Source organism: Tetrahymena thermophila, assembly GCF_000189635.1.
Source record: "Tetrahymena thermophila SB210 genomic scaffold scf_8254811, whole genome shotgun sequence".
NCBI classification, from domain to species: Eukaryota; Ciliophora; class Oligohymenophorea; order Hymenostomatida; family Tetrahymenidae; genus Tetrahymena; species Tetrahymena thermophila.
In genome coordinates this window covers 1116054-1143552 of record NW_002476567.1, presented here as the reverse complement: position 1 = coordinate 1143552, position 27499 = coordinate 1116054, and the positions used below count along the sequence as shown (strand labels likewise).

Below are 27499 nucleotides of genomic sequence, written 5' to 3'. Positions count from 1 at the left end.
AAGTAAACAAAAGTTAAAAAATGGTAAAATTAAGACCTGTTTATGATATGAGTTTTATGTATTAATTAATATTTGTGAGAAATAGAGAAATCCAATAAATGCTTCTACTCCTCAGTCTCAAAAATAAACGGTAATTTTTCCAAAAAATAACTATTTATTAATCAGAATTAGAATGAGAATATTGAGTGCAAACCCTATTAAAGCGATAGGATTAGAAATTTTTCTTCGCAACCTTAATTACAAAAAAAATAATCTAATAAAAGCAATATAGAACATAGACTAGTAGTTAAACTCTCATAAATAACACCACCCCTTGGTTCGATGGATGGACTACCTTAATTATCTACTTAAGATACTAAAAAAAAATTTATAATTCCTCCACTCAACGATTTGGACTAATTTTAATCTAGCAATAATATCGAAAAGAAGTCTTCAAATAATCTTCCTTCAATTGATGAATTTATATCCCCATAATTAGCTTAAAAAAATAAAAATATGTTAATATGATGTAATACCTTTCATCAGATAAAATAATAATAAAACTAACTATTAGAATTATAATAATACCATTAAAAGTAATAATACATATTTGTATCACCTGATAAAAAAAGTTATACAAAAAAATTCTTTGGTTCAGGCTAACTTTCCTCTCACTTTTAAAATTAAAGATTAAATAAATTCGAAAATCCTTTTAGCTCTCCTTTTAATCGTTTTTGAATTTATTTACTCTTAAATATTCTTTAATAACTACTATATATGCATATACATATAGTTAATTTAATTGTGATTTAAAATAATTTAATATTATCTTTTAACAATTTTTATAGGTTTCTTTTTTTTCAAAAGAAATAATCATTACTTGACAAAAAATTTAAAATTAATTTAATATTTTAAAGAAATAATTAAATTTTAGTCCTAAAAAATTCATGAAAATAAAATCATTTTTAAAATAAATAGTATTTTTAAAATAAAAAATTGGTCTAAAAATAGACAATTTATATCAAAAAAGTTAAATCGATTATTTATTAAAGTAGTTTGGGAATAAAAAAATAAATAAATATATTATAAGTCATATTTTAGAAATTAAATTGTATAATTTAAAAATAATTGCTAATATTTGACACTAGATCAATATAATTTATAAAAAGTATTTTTGATTTGTGTTATCAAATTTTATTTGACATAATATAAAATTAAATTGAATGAATAGATCTTATTTATATTAGATATAATTATAGTTTTCAAGGATAAATATTATAAAAATAATCCTAATTCTAAAATAAATTTTTTGAATATCAACGTTTACTTTAATTGCTATTGCTAGTATTAGAATGTATAAATATGTGGCAAAAAATGTAAATTAATTAGATAAAATATTGAAATAAGTTAGGTGTCTATTTTAAATTACAAAAAAAAATTCTTTTTATTATTATAAATTAATCTCTTTTATATGACTTAAGTATTTGTTTTTACCTAAATTTTGAATAAAAATACATAAATGGTTGTATCTAAATTCAAGAAATACAAAGAAGAATAAAAAATAATACATTTTTAAGGGTTTAGACATTTGAAATAAGTTTGAAAAAAATGATAGTCTTATGCATTTTATGATTAATGTTGAAATCTTAATTTTTAAAAATAATACCTGAAGTTTGTTTTAATTATTTAATTTATACTATTAGAACCTTAAAAAAAGCATAATGATATTTTTAGTTAATTAAAATTTTAAAGAAAATAAAATATTTATTAAAAAAAAAACTTAAAAAGCAATAATAAATTTATATCTACTGAAAATACAAACTGATAATGGGATCTTCTGCTACTAAGAATAAAGCCATTTAACTTAATACACCTACTTAAAAGACCCCATCGGAGAGATGGATTAAACTGAATGGTAAAACATAAAATATTTTATTTCATTAAATTTAGAAATTAAAAAAAATAATTTACTCAACTTGAAAAATTCTATAAAAAAGAAAGAAAAATGAATTTTCAAGAAATGACTGAGCTTGGCAAAAAAATAAATGAGCCTTTAGACTAGATAGAAAATGCAGTCAAATATATAGAAAAACAAGGAATTATAATTGAAAATGGGCTCCTTGGATCTGGAGCAGGCGGGTTCATCTTAAAGGCATGCAGCGAGTGGAATGACCATCTTGCTGTAAAATTTATGAAATATTCTAACCTTGAGTAATTCAAAATTAACAAGAGAGAATATGATATCTTAAAAAAACTTAGCTCTAGATATGTCACTAAAGTTTATTCATACTTCATAGAATCTTACGAGTCAAACGGATATTAATTTATTGTCATGGAAAGATGCTTATGTAAATATTTAAAATCCATCCTTATTTTATTATGATATAAAAGTCTACTTAAATATATAATTTTAAAGAATGAAATTACCAATCTTAATATAAAATTTGTTAATTAATTTGGTAATTATCTACTATTTTTTTATTTATTTTACTAGTGAATTATTATTACTTTGAAATAAGTTATTATAGTTTGGTCAAATAATTTATTAACTTTTAAATTATTAAAATTAGATGATTTAAAGAATTATATTGCCAAAAAAATTACTTCAAAAAAGTTTCTCAGCCACTAACATTTGTATTATCTATGTCTACAGCTTTCCAAAGGATTGCAGGAACTTCACTAAAAAAATATTATTCACCTTGATATAAAACCTGCCAACTTACTTCTAGGCTTAGATTTAAAATGGAAGTACGCAGATTTAGGTATCTCCAAGGTAGTATCAGAGTAAAAACAACACACTAATAACTTAGTAATTAATTAATTAATTAATCATTTAACTGCTTTGCTGTTTATTTATATCTTACACATTTCTAAATTATTAATTATTTTTTATCCTTTCCTTAAATTTAATTTATTCATCAAAAAAGATAGGACTTACAGCCGTTTATTCTTCTCCTGAATAGTATTAGCTCGCGACTACTAGTGCTAATCGCAAAGTCACAAAATCTGTAATTTATTTTTTTTAATGTTTTTAAAATTTTTTAATTTATTTATTAAAATATTTTATAATTAAAAATAATTGATAATTATTTCTAAAATACTTTAGAGCGATATTTATAGTCTAGGAGTAGTTTTTTTACAGCTGACTGGAGTAGATGTCACATAGAAATGGATTATAAAAGAAAAGATTTCAACACGTAATTATGATAGGTGTCTGAATCCTTACTATGAAGAGTTCAATAATTGCATTATAAAAAAAATGATGTAATACTAAGCAAATGAAAGATTATAAATTGAAGAGGTGATTGATGTTTTGAAAAGACTTTTAAAAACTAAAAATGAAGAGATCTCCAAGCCTAAAAATTCAGATAATTAAATTAAACAAAATACACTAGAACAACAAGAAATAAAAAAATAATATCTAAAAAATCTATTACTAAAAAAATTTATTTCAAAATCAGGTTATACATAGTAAATTAGTACTTAGTATAATATTTATTAATGAAAATATGTTTTTATATAACTTTTATCATTTTAATTTATAAAAAAAATTGGAAATTAAAATTTAATACTTCATTTTTACTTAAATATTTTTAAAAATTTTGTCTAATTTATTTTAAAGAAAATGTAATATATGATAATAATCATATTGTGAATATTAGCTGTTACTTTGTTACATTATTTTGAATGAGAACAACACATTTTTTCTTTGATTTATAAAATTTTATTTACAACTTTTAAAATGAAAACATGCAGTTTATACTTTTTTTATTAAATAAAAGTAAAAGTGATAAAAAGTTTAGTTTAAATTGCTATATGCAAGGAAAATTAAAAATATATATCAAGTTATTTCAGAATTTTTATTACATATTTATTACTCATTTTCACAAGGAATAATAGGTACATATCAAATGTCTTTATATAAATTTTATTACTATTTATTTATTAATAGAGCATTTTAGTTTTATTTATTGGTAATTGCAATTATTTTTATTTTAATAGAATAGCAAAAATGAATTTCATCTATATTATAAAAATTTTTTTATTGATTTTTAATTTCTCATCAGATCAAAACTGCTATTTACTCTTGAATAGTAACTTCTTAGTAAATTTGAATTTTTATAATAAAAAATTTAGTTAATTAATTGATAGCGCTTCAAAATAATTTAATATTATCTTTCAATTATATTTGTTGATCTATTATTTTCAAAAGAAATAATCATTATTTAAAAAAATTTTTTAATTAATTTAATGGTTTTTATATATAATTCAATATTAGTTCTAATAAGAAATGATAAAAATTTTTAATTAATTTAATGGTTTATAGAAATAATTCAATACTAGTTCTAAGTAATGCTAAAAATTAATGAAAATATAATCAAAATTCATTTATTTTCTAGAACTGAATAAAATAGTTCTAAATTTATCATTAAAAAATTAATTATTTTTTTTGGAATGCTCACTTAATTTTCTGAGGTTTTGAGTATAGTTTGTTGTTTTATTACACTATGAAATGTTATTAAATGCTTTTTTTAATTAAAGTATTTCTTAATAATTTTTTTGCAAATATTTATTGATTAATTATTGAAAAAATAAAAATAAAAAAATAAACTCCGATTTAGCTGCCAAAAAATAAAAAATGAGTGATTATTATTCTTATAAATAAATAAATACTGAATAAACAACTTAAGAATCTACAACCCCTTAGAGTTAGAAATGGCTCCAAATAAAAAGTATAGATAATCAAACCATTAAAAAATTTAAATTTTAATATTATAACCATTTCTTATTTCAAAAAAACAAATATAGGCGAAAGACAAATAAATCAAAACTAAATACTAGCACTGTGCACAAAAATTTAACAACCATATGAACAACTCAGCCTTGCTTTTAAATATTTGCAAGAAAAGGGTATTTTTATAGAAAATGGATTAATGGGATAAGGAGGGAGTGCTTTTATTCTAAAAGCTTTTAGTGAATGGAACTTATCTTTGGCTGTGAAGTTTATTAAGTTAAACCAAAATTAATAAAATCAAGAAGACTATAAAAGAGAATATGAAATTTTGAAAATTTTTAATTCTCCTTATATTTTAAAGGTTTTTACCTTCTACAACAAATCTAATAGTAAAAACTTAAGTTACCAAATAATTGTTATGGAGAGATGCAAATGTAATTCCTATTTATCAATTTATTTAATTTTTTTGGATTTTTCAGATTTTTATTTATGGTGGAATTTGAGTAGTTAAATTAATATTCCCAAAGTTAAGTACACAAACGATTCATTTATTTATTTATTAATTTACCCAAATATTTAAAGATGACTTGAGAAGATATATAAACAAAGTAATTTATCCTTAGCAGTCAGATAATCTGTTGAATATTTATCTCTTGTCTCTTTAATTAGCTAAAGGTTTACAAGTGCTTCATTAAAATAACATCATTCATCTTGATATTAAACCTGGAAATATCCTTTATGGCTATGATTAAAGTTGGAAATTTGCAGATTTTGGAATAGCAAAAGTAGTTTCAGATGACAGAACTTTTACCAATCAACTTGTAATTAATATTATGCTATTTACTAAACGACATTTATTTTTTAAAAAAACTAATTAAGTAAGGATTTACTATGAGGTATTCATCTCCAGAGCAGTATCTTTTAGCAATGGGAGTTCCTTCTACCATAACCAGGGCTGTAAATCTTTTTATTAATTTAGACTTTTGTAATTAAATTAAATAGTTTACATTTTGATCAGAAATCTCCCTGATATAAAATATATTTAATCTTTTTATACAACCCAACCAAAATAGAGTGATGTATATAGTCTTGGTATTATTTTCCTAGAGTTAACTGGTGTAGATATTACTCAATAATGGATAGTGGAACAAAAATCATGTGCCTTAGATTTCGATGAATACCTAAACCCACAATTTGAGAGATTTAATTCTATGATAGTAAAGAAAATGATCTAATTTAAACCAGAGAACAGAATATCTTTATAAGAAGTTATTCAAATATTAAGTGCATTCATAACTTAATAAATTTCTTTTACAAAAAAATTAATTAATCCAATGGTCAAAGGTTATAAAATCTCTATACCTGTCAAGCCAATAGTTAAAGCCCCTTAAGAGGAAAAGCCATAGTCTAAATCAGAATTAACTAATATCAAAGAAGCTGATCCTAATAAAGAATAGTCATAATAACAATTATAATAAATACCCTTAGAAGATAAACAATAGCATATATATTTAAAATAATCTAAAAGATCTTTTCATAACCATATTGAAATATCATAAAATGAACTTTCTAATAGTCCGAGAAGATTAAGGTCTATTCATAGATCGATGGATTATATCTTATCAGAAAGATCGAATAGCCTTTATGACAAAAAGCACTTATTGATGTAAGAAATAGAAAATAAAAACTAGTTAAAACTTAAATTAAATGAAATTCCTTCAAAAAATATTTAGAAGAGTTCACCATAAAATGTAAATCTAAACATAGTGAGAAAAATTGGTGATCAAAACACACCACTAAAATAAGATTAAATAAGTAAAGTGAGTAATCTAAATTAAATAATAAAACAAAATTTCTCATAATCTAAAATTAACTTTAAATAAAATGCCTAATTTAAATTGAAATTGAAATAATAATTATTAAATTCTTAGTAATAGAGCCCAGCATATTTGTTTTAAAAACAATAAAATCCAAACAAATAGTTTGAATTCTCTAAGGCATTAAAAGATATATAATTCAAATCTCCTTAGTAAAAAAATTTTTTTGTCACTCCTATTGATTAAATGTATAAAAAATAATGAATAATCTTTGTTATATAGTTAGTTATAATACAAAAAATATTATTGTATAAATAAGACAATGTTTTATAAATCAAAAAACATTTATTGATTGTTGTACATTTTTGTTTTGTTATTCTTTCTTATCCGAATATAATTTAAATAAAAAGTTAATTATTCTTATGATTTATTCTTATCAAAAAAAAACTTCTTTTTCTACTAGATTTCTGATTGCGATAATAAATTTTGATATTTTAATATGCGGTTTATAATTTTGGAGATTGATTAACAACTTTTTTATTCATTTTAATAACTATTTAAATAATCACTAATATTTGTTTGTAGATTAAATTTCTAAATGATAAGATAATTACTTATGAAAGATGATCAAATAATAATAAGCTATTTTAACTTTCTAAATAATTAACCACTTTGAACAAAGAGTTAAATTTTATTACTTGAAATATTCTTTTATATTCATTAAATTTAGTATTAAAAATAATTATTCTACACGATTATTACATCATTTTTTAAATAATGTAAATTTTCATATATTGGTCACCTCAATTTCAGTTTGGATGCATCACTTAAGGGCCTTTATGACCTTATCAAATCAAATTACAAATTTTTTAAAAACTGGTCTTAATTTATAAGTATTTACAGTATTTTATAAGGCATAAAAACAAAAAAAACAAATTTATTACTATAACTAATGATTTTTTTATTTTTATTTAAAAGAATAAATTTAAGCAAGTGTAAAATAAAAATAATTAATGTAAGATACAAGCAAAATACAAAATAGAATAGAAGGTAATTTCAAATAACTAATATATACAACTCAAAGAATATTCTAATCCAATTTAACATTTAAATAAAGCATAATTACATCATTTTGCAAATAATTTTTAAGAAATTGGCTTAGAAGAATTAATTTGATTAACATACATTTCTAAGAACAAATTTAAGCAAATGTTTAAATAAATAATTAATTATATTTTTTGTATATATTAATTAAAATTGAAGAAGATTTATTATTATTATCAAAGAATTTTCAAAACCAATTTAAAATTGTATTCTAGTAAAAACAATCTAATCTGAATCAAATTATTTATTTTATAGTAGATTAAATTTTTTGATATTAAAAATAAAAATAAATTTTTTTTATTTAAATTATATTTAAGAATTTCAATCATATGATTTAGAACACTCATTTTTTTGTAAAAATTGTAACTGTTACATTTGATTTTAATTTATTAATAAATATTATTAAAATTTAAATTCCAAAATATGAAAAATATTTTATGATTATTTAATCAAGATATAATATTTTTAAACTGTTTTTATTAACTTAATTATATTTAAAAAAATAAACATAAATATTTTTATTTTATTTATTATGTTTATTGTTAATTGCATAAATATTTAAAGTATGGCTTTTAAGAAAACCATTAAAAAATTAAGGTTATTGTTAGAACATAAATAAATATATAAAATACAACAAATTATTGACTTTGTTATGACTTTTAAAGTAATAAATTTGTAAAGAAATGTAATAAATGTTTCGATAATTTGTTTTCCTTAAAATTAAATAATTAATTTTCCTCTAGTATTACAGATTGATAATTTTTTAAGGAGAAAAACTAATTTATGTTTTTGCGTGGCTATAATTTAATGGGGAAATGAAAAAGAATGATAAGAAATTAATAATTAAAAATCAAATAATAATTCAGTCTCAAAGATATGATTTAAAATCAGCCAGTTTGGTTATATTTGATTTGAAAAGTAAATCGGTGGAGATATTTTAATCAAATTGAGATATTAATAGTACTGATTTTGAATAAATAAATAATAATACTTCTAAGAAGATATACCTTGAATTTAATCATATAAGGTGTTGATCTATATTATATTTTGCGGGGGAAGATATTACAGAAATTAAATGATTATTATTTTTCGATAAACTTGATATTTTCATCAAAAATCACAAACACTATTTAAATTTTAATCAATGCACCTTTTTTTTTCAAAATTATAATTTTTTAGGTATACATTTATAAGGTTTAAATTTAAAATGGTGTCAACAAATAGATATAGTGCATTTTGCATAATTTTAAAATTAATTATAAAATCTCTCTTTTTTTAAAGAAGATTTAAATATTTCAAAAACTCTAAATTAATTCACAAAAAAATGTATTTTTTATCTCTGTCTTAGTTTGGTAAATCAATCACCATTTATTCTCAAAAAAATATGATGAAGAGTTTTTGTATATAAGCTATTATCAAGCTTAAGCTCGCCAATTTAATTGAATTTTAAATCAAATATTCTACCATTTAATGCATAAATTTAAGTTTTAGGTTTTTTGTGATGACTGTAGATTTGGAAAAGTTGTATTAAAATCTCCATTTTTGGTTTAAATAAAATGAATGAAATAAGTTTCTTAATTTGTAGGAGAAAGGTGTGATTTCTGTCTTGAAAAGTGAATTTCATATTGATTTTAATGCGTTGTATTAGTGATAGCATAACAATAAAAATAAGTACGTTTTTTTTGCAATTTTTAAGAATTGAATAAAAAAATGAGAATTTAGAATTAATATACTTTTCAAAGTAATAGGATAAGATAGAAAAGAAAATGCAATCTTATTAATTGACAATAAAAGAATATAAAATATGTTTTTTTTCTTTTTTTCTGTTGTTTGAATTTTGTATGGCCATCTAAATTTTCAAATTGTTTTAATTAGAATGTAACATACTCACAGAAATAGTAGGTTGATCCAATAATAAATTGATTACTAATTTATGGAGTTGAAGCAAACAAATGTAATATGATAATAATTGATTGATATGAATTTTAATAATCTTACATTTAGAAGACTTGTAGTAAATTCATAAAAAATGCTTGATCTAATTTTTTAAACTAATAATTTTTTTATGTACCAATACTTTACAAAAATACACTAAATCAAAAACAAACAATAATATTAAACATTAAAAAGAAAAATTAAATACTAATCTAACTTTTATACTTCAAACTAATGGGTTAAGAGCAAGCTAAGCCTACCAGGCAAATTAACCAACATAATAATAATAAATAAATTAAATCATGTAATGCATTCGAAGATAATAACGATCCAGCTAGTCCCTTAAAAGCTAAATAAAACAGTAAACATTCTTAAAAACTCTAACCTTAATAATATAATTCATAATATTTATTTTAAATTATTAGATAATGCTACTCCTAGTATTAAAGACCTTTAACAATAAATGGGATTAGATGATAGTGAGATCCTTGAGATTATCGATTATCTCAAAAAAAGCAAATATTTTTTGGATTAAACCATTTTAGGTAAAGGAGGAAATGGTTACGTTTTAAAGGGAATTGACGCATTTAACTACAAAGTAGCAATTAAGGTATTAAAGTGCGAAACAGAAGAATAATATCTATAAAATTAATATGAATATGAAAACATGAAACAGTGTAATTCAAAATACGTAGTAAAAGTTAAAGATTTACTGCATTATCACAATAGTAAATCAAGTATCTAATTCCTCATAATGGAGCGCTGCTTAAGTAATAATTTAACAATATAAATAGCTAATTTTTAAACATTCTTCATTGATTAATTGATTCATGAATTCATTCAAAATTCAAAGTTTGAATGATGATGTGTATGGATAAAAAATAAATGTAGGTACTTTGTATCTATAATATTTATTTATTAATTTAATTCTATTTACAAGAAACAATAACCAATAGAAACTTTTAGTTTATAGATGTTTGTTATTAATCTTCTTGAAAATATCAATTAATAAATTCCCCAATATTTCCCTCCCCATTCACTCTTAGGTGTTATCTCTTGTTATTTCTTAATTAATTAAAAACAAACCATACATCGATTATTTCAAAGATAGTTTATTATCCATAGACTTCTTATTTTTACTTATATAATACAATTTCATTACATTTAAATAGTATTTAATGATTTTTTTTGACATTTTTTTTTTCTATTTTAAAGCTGATTTGAAGCAATTTATGAAAGATAAACTTGCAAATAACATATGGATGTCTAAAAAATATATTTATGAGACATGTTTATAGCTAGTTCTCGGTTTAAAAGCTATACATAATAAAAATGTTTTACATCTTGATATTAAACCAGCAAACCTTCTTCTTGGACTCGATCTTAAATGGAAATACAGTAAAAAATTATTTTTAATTGATATTTTGTCTTTTTTAGAGAAATTTTCAATTTACACATTTTTAAATTGAGATAAGCAGAATAAGCAGAGAATTAAAAATTTACCACAAATGAAATTTAATTTTCTAAGCAATTATTTAGCATCTTATAATTAATATCTTTTTATCAAAAGCCGATCTTGGAGTATCTAAAAATGTTGATGATGAGCGTGACCATACTGTTAATCTAGTAATTAATTATTCTCTTTAAACAAATTATATTTAATTTTTAGCTGAATCATACCCAAATTTATAAATTCCACTTAATTTATTTTCCTAATCTATTCTTAATTAAATTAGAAAGGTATCACTGCTTGCTATTCATCACCAGAACAATATTAGCTTTACCAATTTTAGAGCAACAAAAAAATAACAAAATAGGTAATTTATTTATTTTAAATGTCATTTTATATCATTTTAAAAATAAAATATTCTCAATTTGACATAACATATTTTTATTATTTAATATGTTTGTTATCAACAAAGTTTAAACAAATAATTAAAAATTCAAATAAATAAATCAATCAATCAAAGAATCTTTCAATAAATATATAATTTTAATAGACGAGATAAATTATATTTAAGAGATATCAAAATAAATTTGTGTTATTTTATCTAAATTTTCAATAATTTTACTTAAATAAATAGTGTGATATTTACAGTCTTGGTGTAGTTTTTATGGAACTGACTGGAGTTGACATTCGTAAAAAATGGGTTATTAAACAAAAGATTAGATAAAAACCATTTGATAAATATCTTAATCCTGAATTTTAAGAGTTTAATGATGCTGTTCTTAAAAATATGATGTAATATAACGCAAACTAACGTATATAGCTCGATGAACTTGAAGTTATTCTAAAGAATTTAATAAATTAAGAAAATAAATAAAGTGATTCACAAGAAAGTACTACTTAAGACGATGCTACACGTAAATCTGTTGTATTTTTAGTTGAAGAATCCTCACCTTCTAAACGCGTAAAATCCATACACAAAAAAAGTTTCAGTGTATCAGAAGACAAATTTTAGGATTAGTAAGCTTCTAATTCAGCTGCAAACGGTCCCTCATAGATCTATTAGATATAAAAATCAGGTAATTAATCTCCTTCTAAAAGAATCATAATTCCTATTGAAAAAATTCAGTCATATAATTACTCAAAGAATGTTGGTGATTCTCCTGAAAACTCTCCTTTAAAAAAGCGTACCACTAAAATAATAACTCGTTAAGTTGGAGGATCTAAGACTCCTTTATCAAATAAATAATCTGAAAACATTTACATGACAGGAATGAGCTTAACTCCTAACAAGCAAAGAAATTCTTAACAAAACATTCCCGATTAATAAGAAATATTTACCAAATAAAACTTTAACCCTGCAAGGAGAGCTGTATCAATGCATTAAAACTAAGAAATGCTTCCTCCAATTTAAGGAATAAACAGAATTTAACAAATGAATAATAATGCCTATAATAATTCTCCCTCTCCCATCTCATTTATGAAAAGGTCTTTTATACAATAACAATAATAAAACATACCTGTTTAAATGGTAAGCAGCTAATTAGTGTAAAATAGTTCAAGCTAATCTCCAATCAACAAAAATAAAAAAGCTAGCAGCAAAAGCTTTTCTTAAAAAATAATTATTCCTAAAAAACTGATTCCTGGAAATTTTAATGGAATAATGATGACTAAAAATTAATTTGACTAACAATTCTTAGTGAGCAATTGATTTAATTAATCACTTCAAAATTAAACAAAAATGTTTCTTCGAAATTGACTTCAAAATAATTCTCAAACTTCCAACAAATAATTAATAATTAAAATTAATGAACAAATACTAAACAAATAAATAAACAAATAATAAATATATATATTTGATTTACCTCACTAACTTATAAATATTCATAAATGAATAAATAATTAATCAATTAAAAAAAAAACATTCTTATCCTTTTATTCTTATACTCTTTATTAGTATTACTGTATGTTTTAACTGAGTTTTTAAATAAATTCAATTAATTGCAATTGTCCTAAAAATAAATAAATAAATTAATTTATTAATTAATTTAATATTTATGTAAGTAAATTTATTTATTTTTTATATTAAAATTAAAAACTACTTTTATTTTTGTGATAATTTGTAATTTTTTTTATCTGAAATACTTTACATTTTTAGCATTTTCAGTGAAACCATGTGATTCTATTATTTTATTAAATGCATCAACTGGTAAAGCATATTTTAATTTTATGATGGTGTTAAGTCTATGAATTAAAAATAGATCAAAATAAGATAAATTAATAATTTAAAATTTATTAAATAAATTAGACAGATAATTAGTACAGTCGATATAGCTATTATAATAACTCTATATTGATTTATACATTATTTCAATTAAATTTACAAGCAAAATTAATATGATTTTTTTAAAATCTAAAAAAAAAAAAATTAAATTATTAACATTTTTAAATTGGAAAACAAAATTTCTTTAAAAATTAAATTGGTAGCATTTTTACAATGATGGTAAATCTTTAATACATTTCAAGTATTAATTTATCAGTAATTTAATGATTTATCTTAAAATTTACTATCCATTAAAATTGTTCATTATTTTTAATTCAAGCCTGAAACTCTTTTTTTATTCTGATTCATTGAACAAACTAGTTGATTACAAAAAATTATATTGAGGTATCAATTTTAATTATTAAAAAATTTACACAAATAGTTTAAACAAATAGAATACTTTAAAGATTAAAAAAAAAAAAACTTGAAATGGGAGCAGTAGAAAGTTAGCAGCAAGACAAAGCTTTGACAAATGGTAATTACATTATTAAAATTATTTGATAAGTCTTTTTAAAAGATGGTAATCGAACTATTTCAGATTTTTACATTCAACAATAATATTTTTATCTTCTTAAAAAAGTGACTGATAGTGTTTTGCTAGATAGAGTATTCTTAAAAAAAATAGCTTTAAAGCTAAACATTTAAGAAGCTGAAGCTCAAGATATTAAAGAGTATCTTAATTAAAAAGGCTACACGTTTTCAAATAGGCTATTAGGAAAAACCCCATCAACTAAAATACTCAGAGCACTGAATAAATAAGGTAAAAGTGTGGCTATAAAAATACTTAAATGCAACAGTATGAAAGATTATGAAAAGAATCAAAATGAGTTTAAGTTAATGAAGCTATTTAACTCTGATTACATCATAAAAGTTCAAGAGTTACTTGAGTATAGAACATAAGATAAGCTACTACATTTTCTTATCATGGAGAGGTGTTTATGTAATTCTTAATAACTTAAATATTTGTTTGATAGACTAAAACTTTTTTTGAATAAATGCGTTTAAAACCAAAAAAAATTCAATTAAGAATAATTTCTACATCTTACGTAAATTAAACGCAGAAGTCTATGATTTCAATATTATAAATATTATAAGTAAAAATATTGATTCAATAATAGATTTATTCATTCAAAATAAGACTCAACTCCACAAACTTAATAAAATAGTTTTTAATGTAATTTTAAAAATAATAAATAGATGATCTCCATTCATAATTAATGCTGATGACTGTTAATCAAAGTCATCCAGATATTTACAAAATTTGCTTAGATTTGATAAGAGGACTGTAAGATATACACAATAAGAATACAGTTCATTTAGATATAAAGCCCCATAATATTGTACTTGGAGCAGATAATAAATGGAAGTTTATTGACATGGGGATTTCGAATCAGCTAAGCACTAATGATGGATATGTTTCAAAATTAGTATAAATTTTATTTTTTTATTTATGTCTAAGTGTTATGAAATCTGTCAAACTTACAATTTATTTATAATTTTATTAATAGAAAGGATTAACTTTAAACTATTGTTCTCCTGAATAATATTAACAATTCTATGGTATTAACAAAGTCAAAGCTACTAAATCTAGTGATACATTCAGTTTAGGTCTAGTCTTTCTAAAGCTAACAGGAGTAACTATCCCTAAATCGGATGTTGAAAAATCCAAATAAGAAAGCTACAACTATGTTAGCTTTTTTAATCCTAAGTTTCCAGAGTTGAATATTATTATTAATCAAATGCTTTCTTAAATTCCAGATCAGAGGCCTTAACTGATAGAAATAGAAGAAAATCTTAAAAAGATTATAAAGTCATCTACTTCATCTAATAATCTCTCACCACTAAAATAACATAGAAAAAATAATTCGTCGGTTACTGTACCCATACCTATGAAATCAATATAAAATCCAGTAAATTAGGATGTCGAAAGCAGTTTCTTTGACTATAAAAAGCTTACACCTCTAAAATTAAGAAAGGAGGCATAATTTGATAAGAAGAATACCTCATTTGATATGATTGATAAAAACATGTTATCTCCTGTTAAATCTTCTTTAAACCTTCCAAAAATGAGCCAGTCTGATTAAAGAAAATAAAATTCTTCATAAATTAATCTAAATAAACATCCAAACATATAAAAATTTGCTCTCCCATAGATCTAGCAAAGATCCTCAGTCCAAAGTGTATTCTAGAGTGCATATATTTCTAAATGAACTAATGAATGAATGGACTTACTTAACAAATAAATACATAAAAATGAATAATTTAAACAACCTCTTCTTAAACCCATCTTGACTCTTCAACTTTAAACTGCTACTGCAGTTTAACTAATTAATTAATAACAATAAGTTAAAAACCTATTATATAAATAAATATTTTTCCATTTTAAAAACTGTAAATATATTTATAGTTTTATAAAAGTATCTTGATATCTATTTTTAATATTTATTTTTTGTTATAACTATTAAGAAATCAATTTTTTAAACAAATCTAAAGCTAATATAATATTGAGCGACCTAAGATTAAAATTATTTTTACAACTAACCAGTAATATTGCAGTATAAATGATAAAATAAAAGTATTTATTGTAACCAAGGTTGAATAATTAATTAAAAAAAAAAATATGAGAAATTCTTTATCAAGTTACATTATACTAAATGATATTTTTATAAAAGTTTAATGAATAAAGCTTAAGATAGATTACAATAATTAAAAAATATCAATAGCTAAATATAAAAATACCTATATATCTTTGCGATTTTTTTAATTTTGAATTGGGGTAAATAAACTAAATTACTTAAGTTTTAATGCTTAAATTTTTTGGTTATACTTAGATTAAAATTATTAATTAAATATAAACTTTAACTAAAATTTTTTTGGCTTGCTAGTTTATTTTCATGCAGTATTTTAAATATTTTATATTTTTTTTTTTTTTGATGAACGCCTGATAAGGCTCCCTAAAAATCCAATCAAGCCTTTAGTCAATTATAGTTTATTGTGAAGAACTAATATTTAAATAATGAAATTATAATTTTTTACCAACAAATACACTTCTTTATTTAATATTGTAAATTTAGGTGATAAATTATTTTTTTATTATTGCAAAATAACAACTTATTATTCATCTTAAAGATTTTAAAATTCTCAAAAAAATGGCATAAGCTTAAAATTAAAGTTAGAAAAAGGTGAAACCTATCAGCAATACTAGTTATGTTATTGATTTCAGAGAAAATCCTATTGCTAAGGGTTCTTTTGGATAGATTAGGAGGGTTTATGACTTAGAAAATACTTAAAAAAAGCTTTGCTGCAAAATAATATCTATTAAAGATTTTAAAAATTTACAATCAGCATTAAATGAACTGAGAATAATAGAGCAACTACCTTAAAACAAAAACTTGGTAAGTTTTGAAAAAATAAAATTTAACACATAAGAAGATATGTATTTTATTATGGAGTACTGCGAAGGAGGAAATCTTTAAGATTATATTTATAATAATGACTATCTCAGTGAAATAGAGATACAAGATTTTTTATATCAATTTGTTTCAGGTTACGCAGATTTACACAGTCATAACATTTTGCATAGAGATTTAAAGCCTGAAAATATTTTAATTCATAAAAAGTAATACAAAATTGCTGATTTTGGTCTCAGCACAATTTTAGAGTTTAAAAACTAAAAAGTTGAGGGCCTAGGTAAACAAATTGATTAATTATTTATTTATTTTTATTATAAAAAACAAATTTATTCTTCTTTTGGCTAATATCAATATTATGTATTAATGTAGGTAATTTATTAACTAGAGCGCCAGAGCTTTATCCTATGCATTTGAGAGACTAGATGTTTAAAGATAATAAGGATTATTCAAAGGTAATAAGATTAAGTTATTATATATTATTAAATTATATAACTAATAAACAGATTGATATGTTTAGTTTAGGAGTAATTCTTTACAATTTAGCATATAAAGAAGATAGCCATCCTTATGTTGGAACTATTAGATCACTCTTTGGCAATAATTTTTAAGGTGATCAAAGTATACACTTCTGTAAATCTGTAAATGCATCGAAGCAAATAGTATTTCCTCCTTTTCCACCTCGCTCAGAATAATTATAAAATATAATCAAAAAATTATGCCAAAAAGATGTTAACCAAAGAATGAGCTTTGATGAACTAATATAATGCGACTATATTTTTGATATCAAGCCAGTACAAGAGAATGAATCTCAGTTAAATATCTTTGACTCAAAAATTTAAAGTGAGAGTGACTCCATTTTAAAGCTTACTTAAAGATAAAGTTATCGACAAACAATTTATCCATAACCAGAAATTCGTCTTATTTCTCAATTTTTTTATGAAATGGATTTATAAAATAATTTAAATTAATCAGATATCTAAAACAGTTCAAAAAGTAAAATCTTATTCGATGAAAACGATGATTTAAATTAAACCTCAATAAAGATTATGAGTGAAATAGAAGAATAAGAACTACAAAAACAATTAGATTAAATAGAAGAAGAAAATAGGAGAAATGATAAATAAAATGAAGAAACCTTTGCAATTTTTGATAAGTGTTTATATTTAAGACAGATTGTTTTTTTTTTTGATAAAGTTTAGCTGCACTTAGACGCATTTATTAAGATGCTTGAAAAAAAAATCAAACCTCTTAAAAAAATATAAAATATTGACCTTTATATAAAAATATTCTAAGACCTGAGGATTACATGTGCTCTTGAATCAAATAATAGAAACGAAACTATTTATATGTAGTTAGAAAACTACTATCCAAAAAGTAGTATTTATAATTTCAAATTAACTCCAGAATGTGTAAAATTCGAATAGCTAAGATGCCAAGATGAATATTAATTAATCACAATTATAAAATAAATACAATAATAGAATCAATAAAATATAAAATTAACTGAAAATTTAACTTTAAAGGCTTTTTATACATTCTAAGAAATATTTGAACTGTTTGAAAACTTGGATGAATAGCAATATAAATTTGAAAAAAAGCAAACACTCATTAATTATTGGTATATCTATCAGATAAACCGATTTTTAAATTGTCTCTCTTTTTTTTGCAACTCTCCTTCTTTTGAAAAAAATACAAATAAATTCCATTAGTACTATGAATTAATTGATCACTATTTAACTATAGATGAATTAAGATATAAAATATTAGAAGCTGTCTAGTTATTCAATATCCATTGCATAATAAACATAGATTGATTGTTGACTTATGTAATTAATTACATATTATGCTTTATACAAAAGCAAATTTTTGACCTTAAATTAAGTAAAAATTAAATTATTGATAAAAATTAAAAATGTTAAGCTGGTTTTGTATTAAATTTTTAATACTGTTTGATTGGATTTTCTTTAATTTTCATTAAAATAAATATAAATTCTTGTTTTTATGTATTAAGTAATTTCTTTTATAATTTTATTTGATAAAAATAGCATCAAAAATTTAAATAAAATGATATCATTTCCATATATGCTGAAATAATAATTTATTTTTCTTCATTCTATGTTTAAAAGAGAAGAAATTAATATTTTTGACATTTGTTATTCATAAAAAATACAGAAAAATCAATTTTTATCTATTTTTATTTCTTATTAGAACAGATAAAATCTTAGAAATTATTTTGTTTTAAAAGTTTAAAACTCCATCCATTTATTCATACATATAAATCAAAAAAATAATAATAATTTAGATTTTTATATTTTGTAAATGTTAGTAAGAATATTTAAGTAATTAATTTAAAAATTATATTTATTAGAAGGATTTTTAGACTTTATCCCCCAAGAAATCCTTATCTGAATGGTCGAAAAAGAGTACTTAATTTTAGTTTTATAAAAAAGTATGTGGTGCTTAATAATTATAATCTTAAGCTAATATTTTTGATAATAACTATAAGCTAAAATCATAAATAAGTTTATCAAAGTTAATTAAATATTCATACTTTATCTTTAAATAGAAAAAACTACCTAAAAATGCTAAATATTAGATAAAATAAATCTTTTTTTCAATTTAGAAGCTTGCTTAGTCAATTTAAAGTATATTTTTTGATATAAACAGATTTCAATAAAAAAAATAATTTATAATCAACTTTAATTTTAAACTATTACCATCAAAAAGTAATAGATTACTTAGTTTTTATATTTATTTACTAAATGTAACACTATAAATTTTATTGATAGCAAATATGTTATATATAGAAATAAAGATGTTAATAATAGTGCTATTCATAATACCAACAAAAAAAAATGTAAGCAAAGGTAAGCAAAAAAAGAGTGGTTAAAGATTTTTGTATATTTTTATTTAGTTATTCTTATATTACAATTTTAAGATGTTTTTACTTATTCGCAATATTTAGAAAATGAGATATTTGCTCATATATATCCAACAATAATTACATTTCTAGTTAACAAAAAATTATAATTTGAAAATAACACATATTGCTCATCAAAATTAATTAATTTAGAAGCAAAATATATTTGATAATTATTATACAAATAAATAAATGGGTTCATAGCAAGCTAAACAAAATTAGGAATTCTAAAATTTTTCTGAATACTGTAATTAAAATTATTAATTCTCTTCATAATCAACTGATTCATTTATGAGAAAGAATTTTTAACATGTTTTTTAATTTCATTTTAGATTTAACTGAAACGGGTCCTTCAAATAAAGAAATGCAATACATAGAGAAATTAGCTACCAAATTGAACCAAACAACGGAGGAATTGTAACTCATTAAGAATTTTTTAGAATAAAGAGGATACAAATTTTCTGAAAGACTGTTGGGGAAAGGTGGAACTAGTGTTGTTTTAAGAGCAGAAAATATTCAAGGACAGAAATTAGCACTCAAAATATTAAAATGCTCAACTAAAGAGCAATATTTGAATAATCTATAAGAATACCGCTTAATGAAATAAACAAATTCAAATTATGTTATAAAAGTGAACGAACTTCTTGAATACAGAACAAATAATAAATTAATTTAATTTTTGGCAATGGAGAAATGTTTATGTAAGATTTATTTATATATCAAACATTTTATTGTTTATTTAGCTTAATTGTGTTTAAAATATCAAACAAGCAAACATAGATAGATAAATAAATAAATATTTTGATTAATTTATTAACTTATGCTAATAATAAGCTAATATTTTACTTGGATAATTAATTAGATAATTTATAGTCTTAGCTCTGTGGAGGCAAGAAGATGAAAAAAGATTAAATATATGAGATTTGTCTTCATCTCACAAAGGGATTAAGCTCTCTTCATAAATAAAATATTTTACATTTAGATATCAAGCCAGGAAATATTGTTTTGGGATTTGATAATAAATGGAAATTTATTGATTTGGGATTGTCTTAGGTTTTACCTCAGAACTAAGATTGCTGTGATGATGTGGTAAATGAAAATTCAATTTAATTGTGAGCTTACTTTTATTTTTATATGATTGGGTTAGTAAAAATTAAATAAAAATACAATTTTTTTAAATTAATTATTTTTAGAGAATGGTTGTAGTTTCTCTAAATAAGTTAACAAACATTATAATAGTTGTAAAGTAAAGAAAAATTTATTAATTGGATGTCAGCAACCACCTATTTACACTTCAATAAACTATTTAAATTGATTACAATTAATTGCTATTATTTAATTAAAAAATGAGGAAGTCTAAATAAAAATAAATTTCAATCCAAAAAGCAAAAAAAAAAAAAACATTCCACAAACAATTATTTGAAAAAATAAAGAAAATTAATTAGCAATTATCAATTTTTTTAAATATTTATTTTATGAAAATAAAAGCAAGGCCTGACAAGATATTATTGCTCTCCAGAATAGTACTAATTGTTCTATAAATTATCTAAAGCAAAAATTGGCAAGTAAAGTGATATCTACAGCTTGGGACTAGTATTTCTCGAGCTTACAGGAGTCAAAATACCAGAAGCATAAATACAAGAAACAAAGTTGAAGAAAATAAACTTTGAGCAGATGTTTAATCCAGAATTTGAGGAAATCAATATACTACTAAATAAAATGTTATAATATAATCCTGAAAATAGATGCAGTTTATCTTAAATTAAGAGTTATTTAGATTAATTGAATTGCGAAGAAGGTTAATGTACTACCACTGTTGGCACTTCTCCTATGAATACACTGCAATTCTAAATTAAAAATATATCAATAAGTAAAAAAGACTAAAGATCGAAATCAAATCTTAAATAAGATATTGATTAGTAGATCTTTGAGAAAAGAAGACATTACAAGCATGGGAGTATGAATGATTTGTCTTCTTTAGAAAATGTATCAAGTTTATCTCCTAAAAAAAACATGCTTTAAATCAAATAAGAATAAAATTATTAGAACTAAAACTTCTCTCATTTCTTCGAGCTGAGGAGATCTGGGTCTCAGGCATAAATTCCCTCAGAAATGTTTAGTAATAACTAACATCAAGATGGCTTATCTCCTACAAAAAAAGTAGTTTATCCTTAAAAATTAGAACAAATTTAATTAGCAAGAAATATTATTTCTAAAAAACTATCTGTTGCTGATATGTTTAAAAATACAAGTACACAATAATTTAAAGATGTTAGTCCTATAAGACCTAAAATCAAAGTAGTTCTACCTTCTTTAAGTAAGGTATCTTCTAAAGTAGTCTCCCCATCTAGTACATAAACAAAATTCTTTTTGCATAGATAACATATAAATGAATAATAAAATTGAACCAAATTCAACTAAGAAAATAACCATAATATGAATAACTTAGCGAACCAATTAATAAATAAATTTAGTCAAATTAAAAATATTTAAAATAGATTTAAATAAGAAAGCTGTAAAAATTAAAAAAAATTAAAATAGCCACAACAGAAATATAAACAATTTTTGAATTTTATAATTTATTCATGAATTAATTATTAATTAATAATAATAATTAGCTATCATCAATTCAAAAACGAATTAAATAATAATCAACTTTCTATTTCAAAAATTGATTCTAAAATTTGACAAATTTTCTGACGAATAATAATTATTTATCTATCTATCTTTTAATTAAACAGCAGTAATGCTTACAAAAATTTAATTACACAAAATCAAATTTATAATAACAGAACACATTATAGTCTAATTTAATTTATAAACTAATATAAATAAAATAGTCTTATTTATTTAAATATAATAATTAATAACAAAAATCAATATAAACTATATTTACCTATCTTCCTACCTATCTACTATTATATATATTATGTCCTATTGTGATTAACTTATTTCATATTCAAATAAAAACATAATACTTTCATTTTTAGATATATTATTTATCTTAATAGCAAATATAGACATTAATTACTCCTATAACTAGAATTGAATAGTTATAAATGATTTTTATATTTTTAGGCTTTGTAAATTGGTTTTGAAAACTAAACTTACAAAAATCTAAATTATTAAAAGGATGAAAGTGGGTTGTAAAAAGCAATTCATACTGTAAATCAAATTGAGATTATCTAACTTTAATTTAACAAGCGTTTATAAATAAATATGTTAAGAATAATTAAATACAAAAATTAGACATAATAAAAAACCACATCCTTTGCTTTTATTAAAAAATTTAAGTTTTATTTAATATATATAAAAATAAAATAGATAAAAAAATATGAGTTCAGTTTAACTTGAAAATCAATTTTTATAAGTGTAAATTAACTACATTTAAAATAATACTACAAGAAAACAGTTATTTGAAAACAAAATGTTATTTCTAAAACATTAAATTTAGACTTTTTATATTTTTTATAAGGCAGAATTAGATTTTTAACAAGTAATGAATTTTCATTAAGTAGATGTAGACTTACCTACCTAAAAATAACTATTGTAATTAATTTTTCCTTTTTATATATTCCTTAAATTAGCTTTCTAGCTTTCAAAATCATTCATATTGTGTAATTAAATTATTTATGAGTTATTCATTATCAGATATTTATATTTATTTTTTAAAAAAAATCATCAATTGCAAATAAAAATAAGTAATTGCATAATAAGCTCTATATAAAAACATATAGCCATATTTTCAAAAATATTTTAAAATAAATAACAATCAAACTAACACAGTACTATCTTAAAAATATGGGATCTGAGTAAAGTAGCTCTGTTTTATCCACAGACAATTAATTTTATATGGAATGTAATTAACGCATAAACATCAAAAAAAGTTTATCACAATACTCTTTTTTAAAAATTAGATGTCTCTAAAAAGAAGATGACAGTATCAAATTTAACAGCAAAATTATAAATTGAGGCAGTAGAGGTATGCAATCTAATGAATTTCCTTGAATAAAATTAGTACCTAATTAGTGACTAAGAGTTAGGAAGAGGTGGTTCGGGAATAGTTTTAAGTGGTGAAAAAATGGATAGGTAGCCTATTGCTATTAAAATAGTAAAGTGTATAAAAAGGGGATAAGTAGAAGGTATGGTAAAAGAATTTAATATACTAAAATCTATCTAAAGCACTCATGTTGTAGAGGCTTATGACTTATTGTAATATGAATCTCCAAACATTAACATCCTAATCACAATCATGGATAAATGCGAATGTAATTTTTTAGTCTTTGCTAAAACTTTTAAACTTTTTAAGAAATCTAATAATTTAGATTGATTTTGTTTAGTATTTGTATTAAATTATCCATACATACATATACTTGTTAAATCAATTACTCAAATGATAAAAAGAATTTTTTAATAAAAAGGTAATCTAACAACATATCTTAGATCAATTAGATACTAATTTGAAAAATAATAATATGAAGAAAAAATATATGAAATATGCAGATAGCTCATAAAGGGACTTAATGATATTCATTCAGCTAACATCCTTCATTTAGATATAAAACCAAGCAACATTATGATGGGAAGAGATAAATTATGGAAATTCATTGATATGGGAATCTCTGTGAGACTTGAAGAATAGCACTTTATTAGCAGCGTAAATATTTATTATACTTATTTTCCTGCCGAAAACTCACTATTATATAAAGATAATTATTTTTTCTCTCTCTCTAAATAGATTTATGATTTTCAGATTACAATATTACCTAAATATTTTTATTTATACAAACCTTTTTAATTTATCTATTATCAATTCTTCTTCTATAATTTAACAATAATGAAAAAATGAATTTCATTTCTTAACATTTTATTTAATCATTTTTTTTAAATATAGTTTGGACTCACTTAACTTTATTCTTCTCCTGAATAATTTAAATGTTATATGGCTAATATGCAAAAATCTTCATCAGTAAAATAACAAATAAATAAGTAAAGCGATATTTATTCACTTGGTTTAGTTTTCTTAGAAATGACAGGTGTTAATATGGATAAAAATATAATAATGTAAGTAAAATAGAATTAACCAGCTGCAGAAGGCTTAAAAGGAATCTAGTTGAATTCTCAATTCAATAAATTTAACACTAATGTCATCCTTCAGATGGTTTAGTTCAACTAAGAAAGTAGACTTAATACAGAGTATATAGACAAATAATTGTAAAGCCTCTATTTAGAAATATAGAAAAGCGGGTAATCTGAAAATAGTTATCCTACAAACTAAAATTACAAATCTCATCCTCTATCAAGATAATCAACACTTCCTATTTCTAATTCATAAAATGTTATGATAGCAAGACAATCTTCATTAAAAACTGGTTTCCTCCAAAATTAAGAATAATAACAATAATAAAGCATAAGCACATTAAATTATATTCAAGATCCCTCAACCTAAGTGTCTTCCAATAATATTAATAATTAATCTATTTCTCCTCCAAATACAAATTATTGTACCAATCATATATTTAAAACATAAAATATACAATCTAATTTATAAAAGAACTCATATTAATGCTAACAATATTTTAATAAGAGTCCACAGAGTAACAATAGTCATCAATAAATAAGTAGTAAAGTATTTGATTAAACTTCTGATTTTAATAAGATTAGCAGAGAAAGTGATTTTTAAAATAATAACTACAAAAAGCGCTATTCTGTTTTGACTCAATTTTAATAGTATTGATTGAACATTGAATGTAAAATGATAATAATATTAAAATTTTTCAAAAAAAATATCAAAAAATATTAATTGTAAACAACAAAAAAGTTTATTAATTAATTAACTAAATAAATAAATAAATAATACATTTCTAATCAATAAAAAATAAATAATTTAAGTACTATAAAACAAACAAACAAATAATTTGAAATAAATAACTAGCTAGTTGGCTTTCTTGCTTGTAGCTGACTTGTTAGCGAATAAACAAAGATAACTAATTAATTTATAGTTATTAAAATAAATTCTTTTATAAAATTACATATATTAATTTGATTTATTTATATTTATGTATATATAAGATTTCTAAATAGTTAATAATATTATCAAAATCAAATCAAATTAAATATCAAAATATTTAATCAAATCATTTCATTTTTTGTATATATATTGTTAAAGAAATTATGTTTAATAATTTATGTAAATAGTTATTAAATTATTAACTAATATTTGATGATTTGTTTGTTGACTTGCTTAATTAAACGCACTTCAACTAATACTTTATTCTTCGTTTTATAAAAATTATTCATATTACTCTTTCGTTAGTTCAAATACAACTTAGTCATCAGATACTCCATTTAATTATGCTCCAATTTCTTATCTTTTGAAAATTTAAAATCCAAGTTTTAAGCCTACATTTTAACTTCTTAGATTGCTAGATTTTGTGATTAATATAAATCTTTATATTTAGTACTATTAAAGGGCATATTCTATCATAAATTTCATACATTTTCTTAAAATACCTTTACCTTAATAGTCTTTGTCCATCATATATCCTACTTCAGCTTCTTTTTTTGTAAGATCTATAGTCCTAAAACAAAAAAAGCCAGCTACATTTTCATTTTGCATTATGTAGTAGCATGATTTTGTACCTTGCAAATATGCTTATTGCCATGTATCTATCAACTTTTTAGAGTCCTCGATAGTGTTAAAACTTTACACCCATGGAATGGTATTTAAAAATATATCTCTATTTTTTTAGATAAAGTTGTACAAGACTGTGTAGTCTACACAAAGTTCAAGTCTAAAATCATTATCTATCTTTATAGTTTATTCTATTTTTATCTCTTATTAAAATTGCATTGAGAAAGTAGAAAAGTAACAAAAAATCAAAAATGTATCTAAATTTATTTAATTTAATTTATTTATATCTCTAAAACAATAGTATCAAATTATAAATCGATATATATTAACCAAATATGCATTTTTTATTTAGTAAATATTTTGATCAATGATGTATTATAAAACCTTAAAACTATTCCCTAATAATAAGAAAACAATTAAAATAATATAGCCTTTGATAAGTTTTAAAGATTTTCGTAATGAATAAATGATAAAATAGTACTTACTACTCATTCAATTAAATTAAAAAAGAAAAAACCAATTAAATAACGATCATATATATAAGATATTTAAATTTATTAACGAAAAAAAGATATGATAAATTAAATAAAAGCTTTATCATAAATATTGGAATAGAAATAAAAACTTTATCATAAATATAAGAAATAAAACAATTAACCAATCTAAATTAATTTTTAAAATATAAAAATTAAAGAAATAAATTAAAAGTAAAGTGTATTTCATATAAACAATTTATTATAGCAAAAAATGATCTGATCATATTTAAGATTATATAAATTAATTATTTTCTATTTTTTTTTATTTTTTCTAAAATATAAATTAATAAATTTTTTATGATTCTTTTAATTAAGCATTTCCATATTTAAATTTTTTTAACTTTTCATTTTTAAAAAAATGATGAAAAATTTTTAAAAACTATTATTTTCTATATTTAATTCATAATTTAATTAATAAGTATATTGATTTATAAAAATGTTGATTATATTTAAAATTTAGTTAGAATTAATATTTTTTTGGATGTTTCTTTATTAAATTATTTCAAAATAAATTAGTCAATAAATTTATAAAACTTTCTAATCCATTTTTTAGATATTAAGTTTATAAATTAGATTATTAATTAATTCATTTTGCAAAAAAAATTTTTGAAATTAAATCTTTATTTTAACGATCATATTATTAATAATATAGTAAG

At 21.4% G+C, this 27499-nt stretch overlaps 9 protein-coding genes across 9 annotated transcripts; 8 read left to right on the top strand and 1 right to left on the bottom strand. All coding sequences in view use genetic code 6, as the record gives it.

Moving 5' to 3' along the window:
* Window positions 1-20: 20 nt before the first annotated feature.
* TTHERM_00058420 (kinase domain protein, putative) lies at window positions 21-507 on the top strand (the record flags this gene model as incomplete). Its single annotated transcript, XM_001007575.2, has 2 exons — window positions 21-130; window positions 264-507. The coding sequence occupies 2 exons, from the start codon at window positions 21-23 to the stop codon at window positions 505-507; spliced, it is 354 nt and encodes a 117-aa protein (XP_001007575.2).
* A 1299-nt stretch (window positions 508-1806) lies between these two features.
* Window positions 1807-3484, top strand: TTHERM_000058419 (Serine/Threonine kinase domain protein; the record flags this gene model as incomplete). The annotated part of the gene is made up of 5 exons (XM_012795506.1): window positions 1807-1894; window positions 1977-2327; window positions 2550-2788; window positions 2907-2987; window positions 3086-3484. The coding sequence occupies 5 exons, from the start codon at window positions 1807-1809 to the stop codon at window positions 3482-3484; spliced, it is 1158 nt and encodes a 385-aa protein (XP_012650960.1).
* A 1429-nt stretch (window positions 3485-4913) lies between these two features.
* Window positions 4914-6795, top strand: TTHERM_00058430 (Serine/Threonine kinase domain protein; the record flags this gene model as incomplete). Its single annotated transcript, XM_001007576.2, has 5 exons — window positions 4914-5148; window positions 5297-5535; window positions 5594-5671; window positions 5788-6465; window positions 6646-6795. 5 exons carry the CDS (start codon window positions 4914-4916, stop codon window positions 6793-6795), a joined length of 1380 nt encoding a protein of 459 aa, XP_001007576.2.
* A 2913-nt stretch (window positions 6796-9708) lies between these two features.
* TTHERM_00058440 (Serine/Threonine kinase domain protein) lies at window positions 9709-12728 on the top strand (the record flags this gene model as incomplete). The annotated part of the gene is made up of 6 exons (XM_001007577.2): window positions 9709-9931; window positions 9996-10340; window positions 10786-10968; window positions 11141-11196; window positions 11307-11387; window positions 11655-12728. Exons 1-6 carry the CDS (start codon window positions 9805-9807, stop codon window positions 12726-12728), a joined length of 1866 nt encoding a protein of 621 aa, XP_001007577.2. The 5' UTR covers window positions 9709-9804.
* A 1041-nt stretch (window positions 12729-13769) lies between these two features.
* TTHERM_00058450 (kinase domain protein) lies at window positions 13770-15550 on the top strand (the record flags this gene model as incomplete). Its single annotated transcript, XM_001007578.2, has 4 exons — window positions 13770-13815; window positions 13921-14280; window positions 14538-14767; window positions 14849-15550. 4 exons carry the CDS (start codon window positions 13770-13772, stop codon window positions 15548-15550), a joined length of 1338 nt encoding a protein of 445 aa, XP_001007578.2.
* Window positions 15551-16489: 939 nt separating this feature from the next.
* On the top strand, window positions 16490-18567 carry TTHERM_00058460 (Serine/Threonine kinase domain protein; the record flags this gene model as incomplete). Its single annotated transcript, XM_001007579.3, has 3 exons — window positions 16490-17030; window positions 17123-17205; window positions 17257-18567. 3 exons carry the CDS (start codon window positions 16490-16492, stop codon window positions 18565-18567), a joined length of 1935 nt encoding a protein of 644 aa, XP_001007579.3.
* Window positions 18568-19796: 1229 nt separating this feature from the next.
* TTHERM_00058470 (Serine/Threonine kinase domain protein) lies at window positions 19797-22079 on the top strand (the record flags this gene model as incomplete). The annotated part of the gene is made up of 4 exons (XM_001007580.3): window positions 19797-19920; window positions 20006-20374; window positions 20536-20762; window positions 21162-22079. The coding sequence occupies exons 1-4, from the start codon at window positions 19866-19868 to the stop codon at window positions 22077-22079; spliced, it is 1569 nt and encodes a 522-aa protein (XP_001007580.3). The 5' UTR covers window positions 19797-19865.
* A 619-nt stretch (window positions 22080-22698) lies between these two features.
* TTHERM_00058480 (kinase domain protein) lies at window positions 22699-26569 on the top strand. The gene is made up of 3 exons (XM_001007581.3): window positions 22699-23941; window positions 24095-24330; window positions 24568-26569. The coding sequence occupies exons 1-3, from the start codon at window positions 22807-22809 to the stop codon at window positions 25408-25410; spliced, it is 2214 nt and encodes a 737-aa protein (XP_001007581.3). The 5' UTR covers window positions 22699-22806; the 3' UTR covers window positions 25411-26569.
* On the bottom strand, window positions 25933-26526 carry TTHERM_00058490 (GNAT family acetyltransferase; the record flags this gene model as incomplete). Its single annotated transcript, XM_001007582.1, has 1 exon — window positions 25933-26526. The coding sequence occupies one exon, from the start codon at window positions 26524-26526 to the stop codon at window positions 25933-25935; it is 594 nt and encodes a 197-aa protein (XP_001007582.1).
* Window positions 26570-27499: the final 930 nt, after the last annotated feature.